Source organism: Alosa sapidissima, chromosome 19, assembly GCF_018492685.1.
Source record: "Alosa sapidissima isolate fAloSap1 chromosome 19, fAloSap1.pri, whole genome shotgun sequence".
Taxonomy (NCBI): Eukaryota; Metazoa; Chordata; class Actinopteri; order Clupeiformes; family Clupeidae; genus Alosa; species Alosa sapidissima.
The window spans coordinates 9165637-9179130 of record NC_055975.1 but is presented as its reverse complement, the minus strand read 5'-3'; the positions used below and the strand labels follow the sequence as shown (position 1 = coordinate 9179130).

The 13494-nt window shown below is 39.0% G+C and overlaps 1 protein-coding gene and 1 gene segment (V, D, J or C); one reads left to right on the top strand and one right to left on the bottom strand.

Annotated features, from left to right (window-relative positions):
* LOC121693600 (M1-specific T cell receptor beta chain-like) overlaps positions 1–8484 on the top strand; it is a 74002-nt gene extending 65518 nt beyond the window's left edge. The window contains exons 3-13 of the mRNA XM_042073144.1: positions 262–308; positions 2129–2488; positions 2705–2725; positions 2950–3050; positions 3160–3185; positions 3647–3650; positions 6065–6194; positions 7360–7713; positions 7823–7831; positions 8087–8199; positions 8391–8484. Coding sequence (XP_041929078.1) covers positions 262–308; positions 2129–2488; positions 2705–2725; positions 2950–3050; positions 3160–3185; positions 3647–3650; positions 6065–6194; positions 7360–7713; positions 7823–7831; positions 8087–8199; positions 8391–8417 — 1192 coding nt within the window. The 3' untranslated portion in view covers positions 8418–8484. The remainder of the gene's footprint in view (positions 1–261; positions 309–2128; positions 2489–2704; positions 2726–2949; positions 3051–3159; positions 3186–3646; positions 3651–6064; positions 6195–7359; positions 7714–7822; positions 7832–8086; positions 8200–8390) is intronic.
* A 3344-nt stretch (positions 8485–11828) lies between these two features.
* LOC121692606 lies at positions 11829–12649 on the bottom strand. The segment is given in 2 exon segments: positions 11829–12134; positions 12438–12649. Coding segments are annotated over 2 exon segments (360 nt in total).
* Between the last annotated feature and the right edge of the window lie 845 nt (positions 12650–13494).

The window sequence follows — 13494 nt, the reverse complement described above, 5'->3', positions numbered from 1 at the left end:
GCAGTCTGTTTTCTCCTACATATAAATATGACACTGTGTCTAATATTACTAGACTTTTGTTGTTGTTGTTTTTGTGAACGTAAATGTCACAGAGATGTCTGTCTCACTCTGAAAGGGACGGTGTCGAACCAAATTACTTGTTTAGAGCAAAAGTAGGCCTATGTGTTGTGTAAACTGATAAATATGGTTTGCGCTGTCTGGTTGTACTCGGTTAACTTGATGTAGCCAGATGTTTTGTTGTTGCCACTGAGCAATGTGCAGTCAGCAGCCTGCATACTTTGGACAGGGAACCAAACTCACTGTTCTAGGTAAGAAGACTCAGTTATGTTGTCAGTCAACCATAATGTTTACAAATCTATTTGGAATGCTTTGGAATGCAAACTAAAAGGTAGGGAAAAGGCAGAGTTTGGGCCAGGCACAAAACTTCCTATTTTGGGTAAGAGTAGTTTGTTTTTTCCTACATATAAATGGCACTATGTCTAATAGCCTACCAACCTACATAGACTCAGTTGTGCTTGATGTAGTGCTCAGTTAGCTTGATGTAGCCAGGTGTTTTGATGTTGCCACTGAGCAATGTGAACAACCAGCCTGCATACTTTGGACAGGGAACCAAACTCACAGTTCTTGGTAAGAAAACTCAATTCTGTCGTCTTTCACTAAAAGGTACAATGAGAACAAGATATGGTCAAACTTTAAGACATCCAGTAAAAGAGAATTTGTTGATTTGATGATACTGTGTAGTCATAGGTGTTATAGGCTAGATTTGATTTGAACCTTGCTCTGTGCTCCAACTATAAGGCAGACATGCAGGCACAAAAATATAGTTTACGCTGTCTGGTCGTGCTCGATGTAGCCAGGTGTTTTGCTGTTGCCACTGAGCAATGTGAACACTCAGCCCGCATACTTTGGGCAGGGAACCAAACTCACAGTTCTTGGTAAGAAATTTCAATTATGTTGACAGTCAACTGTAGTTATTGTTAAAATGTTGTTTAAAATCTTTAAAATCTTAAAAATTGTTTAAAATTGAAAGGCCTTCAAATTGCTAACTGAAAACTATATGTGCTCAAACTTTAAGACATCCATTGAATGAGGATTTGTTGATTTGATAATATATAGTCATGTGTGTGTTAGATATGGTGTAGGTCCACATAGATTTCATGTAATGTTAAATTTGATCAAATGTTTTGAAATTCAAATGGATTAGATTGTACATTCAAGTTATACTGAGTTATACTATTAATAATATCTAAAGCATACATCTACTTCATGAATGAAAGTGGACAATGTGTGGACGTTTTCAAATGAGGAAAATGCAGAAACATTTGAAGAGTACATTTATTGAGACAGATGCACATTAAGCTCTGGAAGAGATTCATGAGTAGATTGCATCTTGACAGAGAGAAGAACAGGTATCTTGAGAAACTGTTTGTGGGTTTCCTCTTCATGCGGATACTGTATGATTACAGTTTTCAGAAGACTATTTCTACACTCACCTAACTTCAATTACTATAATTGTGGCTCATGAATTAAGTTGATGAGGAACTAGCCATATTGCTATGCACATCAATGAGTTTGTGATATATAAGAGTGAGTGCTGTAGACTGTAGGGGAAAGGGATTTTGGCGGTCAAAAAATAATAAAATAAAATTATATTAATAATAATAATCTCCAGTTCAATCTGTGGAGAATGTTGTTTAAAAATAATCTACAATTTGGTATTTTAGGAGTAAAATATGATACTGCTTGTATACTGTATACAATAAGAGTAGCCTACTGTAGCTCAGTTTTTGTCTCTGGGAGAGAGTAGTGTGCTCTGGCACATACCCTGCTTATTTCGGAGGGGGGACAAAGCTGACAGTGCTTGGTAAGAGTAAACATTTTCCTTTTCACTCAAATGTGTATTTTGGTTAGAAAAGATGTGGATTTCAGTTGGTTCAGTTGTCCACTATGTATTTAATTCATAGTACACATGTCACTCAAGAAGCAAAATTATTGTTTTACATTACACAGAAAATACCGTTTTAATTAATACATAGATATGTGATACATAATAATAATGTGTGATTGCACGTGTTTGACTGACCAACCGAACAATAGATTTAATCATTCCTGTATTTTTTGCCATCAGAGGAAGGCCTGAAAGTCACTGCCCCCACTGTGAAATTGCTTCCTCCATCCAAAAGTGAACCCTGTGACAAGGTTCAGAAGAAAAGGGAGGAAAAGTCAGTGACTCTGGTGTGTCTGGCCACAAACTTTTACCCTGACCATGTCACTGTGTCCTGGAAGGTCAGTGGAGTAATTCGAACCAAAGGAGTGGGCACAGACAACAATGCCTTACGCAGTGAAGATAAAATGTACAGCATCACCAGCAGGTTGAGAATCGGAATCAAGGAATGGGCGAATCCCAACACCTGGGTCACCTGTGTGGTCAGCTTTTTCAACGGGACACACAATGTAGATTCTGAAGACTCTGTAAAAGGACAACTTGGTATGGCTCTCTAAAATAAATTCCAAAATATCCAAATGATATCAAAGTATACTCTACATATAACATTAACATTAATTACTTAAGCAAATATGTACTAATATGCTAATGGTACCTCAAAGACATTTAAATATGACTATACTCTAATATGTTAAATACAGCTGTTAAGCACATTGACTAGATGGCCTGATGTAACTGCTTTGTGTTTATATTCCACAGTGCCTGGCATGGTTGACCCAGGTAATTCATACATCATTTATGTCATTCATTCAGTTCAAGACATTCAAACTGTAATGAGTAAACCTGGTATTACACACATGCTAATGTTAAATGGTTTTTAGTATGTCGTTATTTGTATATGGAATACCTACCTATGTTATAAGTGGATATCCTATAATTATGTATCTCTATTGTTATTGTCATTTCATAATAATAATTATTTGTATCTATTCTTTTGTTTACAGATTCTTATGTGAATTCGGCTCAAACTGCCAAGTTTGCCTACAGCATTTTTATTGCTAAGAGTTGCCTGTTTGGACTGTTCATCTTCTTTTTTGTCAGGAAGGTAAGTAAATCAGACGACAAGAACACACATTTTTTCTCTATCTCTCTTGTAAAATATATGTTATTGCTTGTCAAATGCTTTATTTGATTATGTGGACAATTGTTCTCAGATTTCTCGAGGCTCAAAAGACAAGTGGTAGACAGGAAGACCGGAGGAGAACAGGAAGTCCTTGGGAAGACAGGAGGAAGACAGGAAGTCCTTGGGAAGACCGGAGGAAGACAGGAAGTCCTCAGGATTCCTCAGTATGGTTCCAAAGTATGAGGAGATGAATCTGTCACTCTTTATTTTTCATACATGCATATTTTTTTGTAGCATCAATAATCCTTTTTTATATTCTTAAAAGGGTCTTTATACATTTCTAAAATATTTAAAAAGACCCTGCACATTCCTTGGTAGTTTGCTTCATTTATTGTCTTATGTTTGGCTTAAATGACGTTTTGACCTGCTGGTCTTCCTCGGATTCAGACTGTCAGTCTCTAGCAGGTCGAAACGGCATTTCAGCCAAATATAAGAAAATAAAGCAAGCAGGGTGCGGACTTATCTTTTCTCTTCTTTTTTTCTTTTTAAACATCTTGGAATTTCCTATCCTGCACCAGGGATGTGCGCAAAGACTCTCTCTAAGTATCCTTATATGATTTCTGTCATCTGAAATCATGGACTATTTATAGAATCAAGTGCTGAAAATGTAAAAATGTTGCTCTTTTTTTCGAATGTAATCTAATAGGCTGATGTGCTATTGTGAGGGTTTTTGTAATACCAGATTAATAAAAATGTAACATTTGATTTCATTGATTTTTCTTATTTTCACCTTAGAATTGAGTATTTACATGAACATATATGTCTTGTTATTATTTCTTGCTATCATCAAATAAAATGAACTGTTGAAGACAACCACTGATTGCTGCCTGTTACAGTTTTACATACAGTATATGGACATGTATTATAATGTAATGTCAGTTGGTAAAAACAAGTTTATGTCTCTGTGGGGGAGGTATTCAGAAAGAAAATCTGTGGAAATACTGATGTAAAGACTACCACAGTGAGTGATGGGGAAACCATGTAGGATTACAATAAATGTGTTAGAGCATATTGGACTCGTCTTTCTCAGAGGATTAGGATATTACCAAAGATGCCATATCAACACACACACACACACACACACACACACACACACACACACACACACACACACACACACACACACACACACACACACACACAGCTTATGGCTATGGTTGTTATAAAGGCTCGCTATTATTGTCATTACATGAAAGATGCAGTCAGTGATTGTGCAGGAAGTCATGTTTGTTTATGTTTATGTTTATATTCAAATTTATTTGCAGACGCTTTCTTTCAAAACAACATACAGTCATATTCGCCAAGCAATTTTGGAAATACTGATGTAAAGACTACCACATAAAGAAACTGAAAAACCACGTAGGAGTACAGCGAATGCGTTAGAACATATTGGGCTCGTCTTTCTCAGAGGATTAGGATACTCTGTCAGATATTTTAGGAGAGTGATTCCTCTCAGCTCACATAGCCAATGAATGACTTCTCTATGAATGTTTTAATGACAATGTTATTCACATGTACACACACACACACACACACACACACACACACACACACACACACACACACACATTTTAATCAATCAATGTTTATGGCTATGGTGAAGGCATGCTATTGTTATTGTCATTACATTAAAGCTGCAGTCAGTGATTGTGCAGGAAGTTGTGTTTGTTTATGTTGTTGTTTATATTAAAATGTATTAGCAGAAGCTTTTTTCCAAAACAAAGTCAATTATATTTACACCAATGACCAAACACATCAGGGAGGTAGCTCACTCCTCCCTTCAGTATTCCCAGAGACACTCCACACAGGATTTCTTTTTTGTTTGGGGGATATGCTGCCCTCACTTTGTTTATTTCCTGTTTTCGAGCCTGGGCTGCCCACAGAGAAGTTCCACAGAATGGGCATCTAACGCCTGGGCTGCCCACAGAGAAGTGCCACAGAATGGGCATCTAACGCCTGGGCTGCCCACAGAGAAGTGCCACAGAATGGGCATCTAACGCCTGGGCTGCCCACAGAGAAGTGCCACAGAATGGGCATCTAATGGTCATGAGAGGATTGCTGAATGGGACAAAAAATGTCATGGGCTTGAAATTGTGATGATTGCTGACTGCACCTTTTACTTTCATTACTCTTTTATGATTTTACACTTGTTTGATTTTACTTTAAACTATTACTTTTATTTAACAGCTAATATTAACCTATTGTTATTATATATTGTAAGTAAATGTATATATAAACATAAACATTATACATCCTTATATTTACAGGTAAAAATCACAAAGAGTATTTACCTAAATATAAAATTGAGTAGCTCAATATTATATCGTTTTGATATAAACAGGTTCATATACATATTAGGAATATATTAGAAATAGTAGGCTGTCCTCCGTGTGTTTTGTTCTCATGGTGCCATCATGTGGGAGAGCAACTGTTTTTGCTGAACAATGTAGTACAGTGTACAGGGGGACACAGTGATACAAATGCCATTGCAACATCAATAACAACCTCTACACTATGGTCATTGAACAAACTATACAGGAACCTTGAATAGTAATAAGTAGCCTACAGGATCATTAACAGTAGGCCTATATGACTCGCAATGTCTCCTACAGTTATTTTTGTATGTTTATTTACTTCTTTTTTATTCAAGAAATGTGAGGTCAACTCAGTGACCTAAGATGGTCTTTATGTCCAGACATCCTTCTCTCATGAGGGTAATGTGACTGTTGACCTTATGTGAATGTGCTGACGACAAAACTGGACACATGTTGCACTATAAACACCAATATCACCCAGGGGACGGAGACGGTTTAGCTATTCTCCATGTTTGTGTTTGTTTGGGGAGATTTGATGTTGATTGTGTGAAGGGGGCCCCTAGGTGCGGAAAAGGAGATAACGGGGCGACCCTGCCTTTACCCAACACGCACAGTCAGTAGGCCCCCCACTGGATACTGCTAATAGACATCAATAGGTGTCTGGGCCTCAGGTTTATGCTATGTCTTAAACCATCGTGTGCAAGCTTCAGGAATGTGATGTTTGGATCAGGGACAAAGCTCACGGTTCTAGGTGAGTAAGCAACATTTTCAGCTCCATGTGGGATTGGGTCATTTGTGAGTATAGTGGGGTAATACAGTTGTCTTATCACATACTCTGGGACCATAGGAAATAATATCAAACTTGATGCACATTTCCAGAAAGAACTTAATTACATAAAGAATGCATACAGTTAGCATGACACCATAGGACTGTCCTGAACTATGTCATGGATTAAGGAAACACTTGTTAAATTAAGTAATTTGTGTTTAGAACCCTCCAGAACCTCCCAGAAAGAGCAAAAGACTAAAAGCCATAGAGGAGATCAATTTGAGTGAAAGAATAGCTATACGTTAAGTGCATTTCTATGCATTTCAAATGGGTGTTAGGTGCATGGTGAGTTTTACAGACAGAAGAGGGATTTAGTGCAGCCTCTAAATACAGTGCTCAGGAACAGCAGCACACTTTGGTCCTGGAACTAAAGTAACAGTCCTGGGTAAGTTGAATTCAATTTGTTCACTGTTTTTAATTGATACAGTACATACAGAGTATATATGTATAGAAATATAGTGTGCAAAAAGTCAGAGGTAAAATAACTTTTCTGAAGTATTACTATTGATTCCTTCAATAGTGCTTTACACTATCACTTGACATGAGAGATGGCAACTGAGGGAGAATTTGTCATTCATTTAAGAGGCCTTTGGAGTTTTGTGCTCCAGATGTGGCATTGTTAGAGAAAAACAAATAGCAGTGTGTGTGCAATGTTCCTGCACTAGTTACCTACTTGCACACGGCAGCCAGCAAACCCTGCCTGCCTTTCCTCTTGGCACATGCGTCACAGATTCATAAAATGGAACAGCTTTGACTCTCATATTGATTGTCAAAAAACATGCAAAGTCTTCATATGGTGATCAACATTCCAAATTTATTAAATAACTTGAATTAATCTTTATAATGTTTTTCATTATAAATGCAGTCATATCAATCTGTCTGTTCTGTTTTAATGTGGTATTGTTTCAGTTTTATTTGTGTATGTATTTGTTGTCACTGCTGTCTTTTTCCTTTGGCCAGTATTGTCTTCTGTTTTTCTGTGTGCTGCCTTCTTGGCAAGGGCTCACTTAAAAAATAGTTAAAAATCTCAATGTGTTCTTTTCCCCTGATTAAATAAATAAATAACATTTCCCCTATTCCTTTTAAGATCCCAACATTAATGTCACAAAGCCAGATGTAAAGATTCTGCCGCCTTCTCCCAAAGAGATCTGTGCCTCTGAAAATGACCAGGGCAACGTGACCCTGGTGTGTGTAGCCACAAACTTCTACCCTGACCACGTCGCTGTGTCCTGGACGCTCAATGATGAGAATGCTACCCTTCGAGTGGGAACTGACAACAATGCCCACCGTATCAATGAATCAGCGAAGTATAGCATCTCCAGCCGCCTGCGAGTCCTGAAGTCAGTTTGGAAAAACACCACAAATATGTTCACTTGCTCTGTCCAGTTCTTTGATGGCGAGGACTACATTACTGTGACAGACACCATTTATGGCCAGAATAGTGAGTATCAATTTTATGAACTAAATGATGCCAATTTGGTAATGAATGAGACATTTCTTATCAACTGATGACACCTGCTAACAGTGGAATTGTTTGTTTTGTTTTTCAGAGTTGTCAGGTAAGATTTGTATCCCCCTCTTAAGCAAAACTCCACTCATGTTGAGTAATATCTTCCTATGATGCAAAAGCCATCATTACATAAAATATTTACTTGTTGTTTGTTTCTGGCTGAGCTTACGACAGTTGAAGGTCACTGCTGATGCTGACTTATATGTTTTAGTGCTTGGTGCTGTCTTAATGCCCTACGCTTACAGACAGTTGAAGGTCACTGTTGATGCTAACTTACTATATATGTTTTTGTGTTTGGTGCCAGCGGATCGAGTGCGACGGAACATGAACACGGCGCGCTATGCCTACCTCCTGTTTCTGGTCAAGAGCATGCTGTACGCTGTTGTGGTGGGCGGCCTGGTGTGGAAGATCGGGAGGGTGGGTATTTCCCCTGACCTATAGTAGCTCCTGCGTTTGCTAAATGTTGCATCATGGTACATCAAGATTTCAATTTAAATGCAATCAGATGATGTGTACCTGATACTGTCCATGGTTGAAAAAATTGTCTCTACTTGTTTTTTGTAATTAAAAACGTTTCTGTCACTTTTTTTTCTGTATGTCTCCTCCAGGGCAACAAGAAGGCTGTAAGTGAATGATGAGCTAACCTGGAAGAATGGCACATTTAAAAGTGTTACTTTGTATAACTATTCTAGAGTGTGATTTCAAAGACAATTTTGTTTTTCATTATTCATAATCAATTCTGTGTATTATGCAAATGTACATGCATCTCTTGTATTTCATTGTTGTTGCTATGTGTCTATGTGCTGTGACAATGCTTACAGTTTTTTCTGATTGCTTAAGCAAATTTTTTGTAACTATGGCTTTTTTTGCAAAACTCTACACACAAATGGCAAAACCTCTCACCCAATCAGCAAAACATTGTAGTTCTCTTGCAAAAGCTAACACACCTTGCTTAACTCTTCACACCTTCGTAAAAATGGTGTTTTCGTATCTAACAGTAAACACAAGCCATCACAATAGTAAGCACACAATGTGCCAACAACACACTGATGGTATGAATAAAAAACACATCTGGCTTTTGCTTTCTCTGTGCACAAGGTAGACTATGTCAGTTTGAGGTCATACTTTTGTCATAGTTCTGTAAACATACAGGGATCCCAACTTCAAGTATTAGTGTTTATTTACACACATCAAAACAAACACAAGTGTGTTTTTCCAAGTCAAAACACAAAATAGCATTTCACTGAGACAAAACAAATCAGTCTACATCGGGTCGTCTCTCTCAAAATTCTGTCTACATCACATGCAATGTCCTAGTCCAAGGCACCGGGAAAAATATATTCTGGAATGCCGTATCCAGGCCTGACATGACAATATCCCCACATGTAGACTGTTTTTTTGTCTGTTTTTTTCTCTTCTCACTCTTCCTGCTCACTCCATCGTACCCATTGTACATTACCTGTGGCTTATTTATAGTGCTTAGGCTGATTGCAAAGTGAACTAATTATCTAAAACAGTTTTCACATGAGAAAGTGTGCCAGAGAGTTGGCAAAATAGTGTAAATAATAGCCATTGTGCCTACAGTTGTGCAAAGTGTGTGTTACAAAATTGCAAACTGAGTGCAAAGCAGTGTTTGTGCTTTTAGTTTTGCGAACTCAGTGAGTGGTTTTGCCATTTGTGTGTAGAGTTTTGCAAAATAAGCCATAGTTACAGAAAATGTGTTTAAGCATTCAGAAAAAACTGTATTATCCTAATGAGACAAAATAATAAACATTGCTTTAATCAACATAGATTTATGGTGTCAATGATGTTGTGTTTTTATTCACTGAAAACCTATGTCTCAGCAATACACATATTTTCCGTTGTCTAATTCTTTAAAACAATATGGGGTGTTTGTGTGACACACAAATACATTTTAAACAAAACAGAATCAACTACGTGTGAGAAATGTCACAGAGGAGATGATTCATTTTCAGGTTGCAGCTCCTGCACTACAAAGAACAGATAACCACTTCCTGTCATAGTCAACATTCGCTCGGCGATGGAAAGTTACTGCTCGCCTCCTGCAGCTCGTTTCAGTTGCGTTGGTTTGCATGATCTGAGTGCTTTCTTCTAAAAAAGACTCCTCATATCTATAGCTCCCCTTCAAACAAGTAAGAGGCTCCGTTTCCACTGAAAGAAACAGCAGCATAGGATCAGGACATGAGTCATATTTGGGCCCCATTGTCACAGCACGACACCTTTAGCAAAACAAAAAAACACAGATTAGTTTTAAACACAGCTCTATATCACTCTATCAGCCAAGTCCTTTTGTGCCCCCCCCCCCCACCCCCACCTCCTACCACACTACAAACACACACACACACACACACAAGCACATGTTGCATAGGTGAACAGGAAGTGGCTGGGTTTGTGTTCGTGGTACGTGGAGGGGGAGTGAATTCATGTGTGGAGGATGTGGTGGCAGCAGTGGACTGAGCACTCACCCAGCAGCTCCCACACACACACACACACACACACACACACACACACACACTCACACACACACACACACACACACATACAGACACACACACACACACACACACACACACACACACACACACACACACACACACACATACAGACACACACACACAGACATACAGACACACACAGACACACACACACACACACACACACCTGGAGATAACAATGCCTCGTCTCCCGGATGTGGCTTTTTTCAAAATGGGACACAGAGTTCTCACGTTTGCAGCCTGATGGTTACTGTGCAGCGCTGTCTACACCCCTAGCAAATGCTCTGCAGAATTTGCATCTGTTGTTCTGGTGCATCATGCAGAGAACACAGCGGGAGAAATGGTGCACACTTGGGGTCACAGAACAACAACAACAATCTGCACATTTCTTTGTATATATTCTATGTAATGCAACCAAACATGTATGATTGATAAACTGCGTTTTCATATATCAGAGGAATCCCACACACAAAATGTATGACTGCATTGTGATGACTTGATTGATCTCCTCCCTGACAGTATGAATGCAGATAGATAGATAGATAGATAGATAGATAGATAGATAGATAGATAGATAGATAGATACTTTATTGATCCCCAGGGGAAATTCAAGGTCTCAGCAGCATACATACAACACAAACACATTCTTTAACAGCAGAAAGAGTAATTAAAGTATATAATATAAAAACACAACTAAGCAGTAAGGACAGTAGAAGATAAAGAATATGCTAAATATACTAAAATACAAATTATACTAACACTTAATACAATATATAAAAATATACTAAAATACAAATGACAAAAATACAAATTATACTAACACTTAATCTAAATCAATTCTAAAAACAGTATCCACATAGTGGTGATTAATAAATCAGAGGCGCTTGCAATGACTGAGGCAGGGACTGAGCCTGTGATTCTCTGTGCATAGTAAGGTATGGTAAGGTGCTCTAAGGTGCTCTGTGTGAATGAGTGTCATGGTGGTAGTGCAATGGTGATAGTGGTCATGGTGATAGTGCAAATGAGTAAGTCAACAGTGCAACAATGCAGAAATAAAGTAAAGTAAAGTCTATATATCTATATATTTAACTATTTAAGAAAATGTATAAGTGTGGCCACAGTTCGGCTGTGGCATGGAGGGGGGGGTTATGCATATGTGCTAATGTGCTAATATAGCACGCAAACAGTGAGGCATAAAGACAGTGGTACAAGTGGCTAGTGGACAGACAGTACCAAACATGGAGGGGATGAAGAGGCAGACAGACTATGCAGAGAAGTCTATCTCTCCTCTTCCCTTAATGTACTGTAACTCGACAGCGACCATCAGACCTCCTGATCAGTGTAGGGCCTGTGCAGGTGTCGTGTTGACATGTGTGCCATGACTGTCTGTGTTGTGCTGATCCACATATGGAACACTTAGTGGTGGCGTATACAGTCATGGCAGTTGGCGGTTATTGCATGACTTAAAACAAACAAACAAAAGAAGATGTGGTGTGGTATGGTTTTTGTGCAGCTACTTGAGAGATCTGTGTCACTGTGCTTGACTGGCAGCGCAGAACCATACAGCCGGTTCTGCCAGCTGTACACCATCAGACTCTAACAACAGCTGCAGGTCCACAGGCCTACTGGCCCTGAACCCGTCCACTTCTTCTTTCGGGTCCATATTGCGTACTCCTATGGAGAAGAACTTCAGCTCCATCTCCCCGGAGGCTCTCTGCCGGTACCAGAACAGGTTTGGGTTGGGGACATCAAATATTGTGCAGTTGACTTTCAGTGAAGCTTGGGGATTTAGGACCAAGTCTGGCGGGAACTGACTCACTCGAAGGGCCTCCACGCCTGGAAAGGAGATCAGAGAGCGGTCACTCAAAAGCAACTCCAACAGGGAGGCTACACCGGGTCCGCCACTGAAGCGCTCCGTTTGCATAGCGTAAAAATATACAAGACTGGTCCAATTTTTTCAGCGTATGTGCCGCTAGCACAGCTGGTGTAGCCGGTTCCATTGATTATACGGAAAGCTGACTGTTGCAGCAGACGCTATGTGAACATAACACTTCAGTTACGTGCCTGGTGTAGCCTCCCTGTACAGTAAGCCTTTAAGAAATACAGTCACAGAGTACATGTCCTGCTAGGTCTGCTTACAACACAGCAACTGCCATAGCAGAATCAGAGGGACCGACATCAAGTGTGGCGTCATGGCTTTTGAATAAGCCTTGCTCAGTGACTGCTGGTAAAGGGGTGCGCTCTAAAAAAGCCACAGCAGCTCACTTAGGGTGTGGCTCAGAACGACTGTATGGCTGCACAAGAGACGCAAACTTCACACTATAACAAACTTCTCACAATAAATAACTGCTTCATGTAACTGAAACATACTGTAAACCATACAGTTCTTCTGACAGAGTTCCTGCACCTCATTGTGCAATTTGCCTTTTTATAAGGGACATGGAATATGGAGGGGGGAAAATTGCAGGTCACCTCCAAAATGGGACTTTTACATTAGGTGTAATCTAAACTGCCCCAAATAAATACTGCTCTGCTGTTTTGTTATTGTTTAGATACTGTGGGTTCACTGTTATTTTCAAGTAATGTCACCAAATTCAGTTAAGCAAATACAACTGTTTAACGTTAGTGTAAAATGGTGGCCCTTGACTGGACACTTACTAATACTGCAACACATTTCTTTTGTGTATAATAATAATAATAATAATACGTCTTATTTATATAACACCTTTCTTTAAACTCAAGGTCACTTTACAGTGTCATAGCAAAACAAAAGAGTGGAAGGGAAAAAAGACTTTTGTGGCCACACTGTCCCTAACAGCAAGCTAAGGAAAACCGTTCAATGTTACCTAAAAGGGAAACTTGATACAGTCTCATTACAATAGTACAACCATATCACACACATGCCACATACATTTATACATTGAAGTTTTCAACCTTCATAACCCACACACAGGATAAGATAACCTAAATATGTGAGTTGTTTGTGAAACTAACTCTGTGAGAGCTGTAATGACTGTCATCAGTAATGATGATGGGAAACTATTGTGCAAATCAAACTGGGCAAATTTCCCATAATATCATGACAGTATATGACACTTTCCATGCCATGATAGTGTGATTTCCATAACGAAGACTAAGCCTTCCAGCTATTACCAAACCACATTCAAAATGAAACACTCTAAGTTTTTGCTCATTC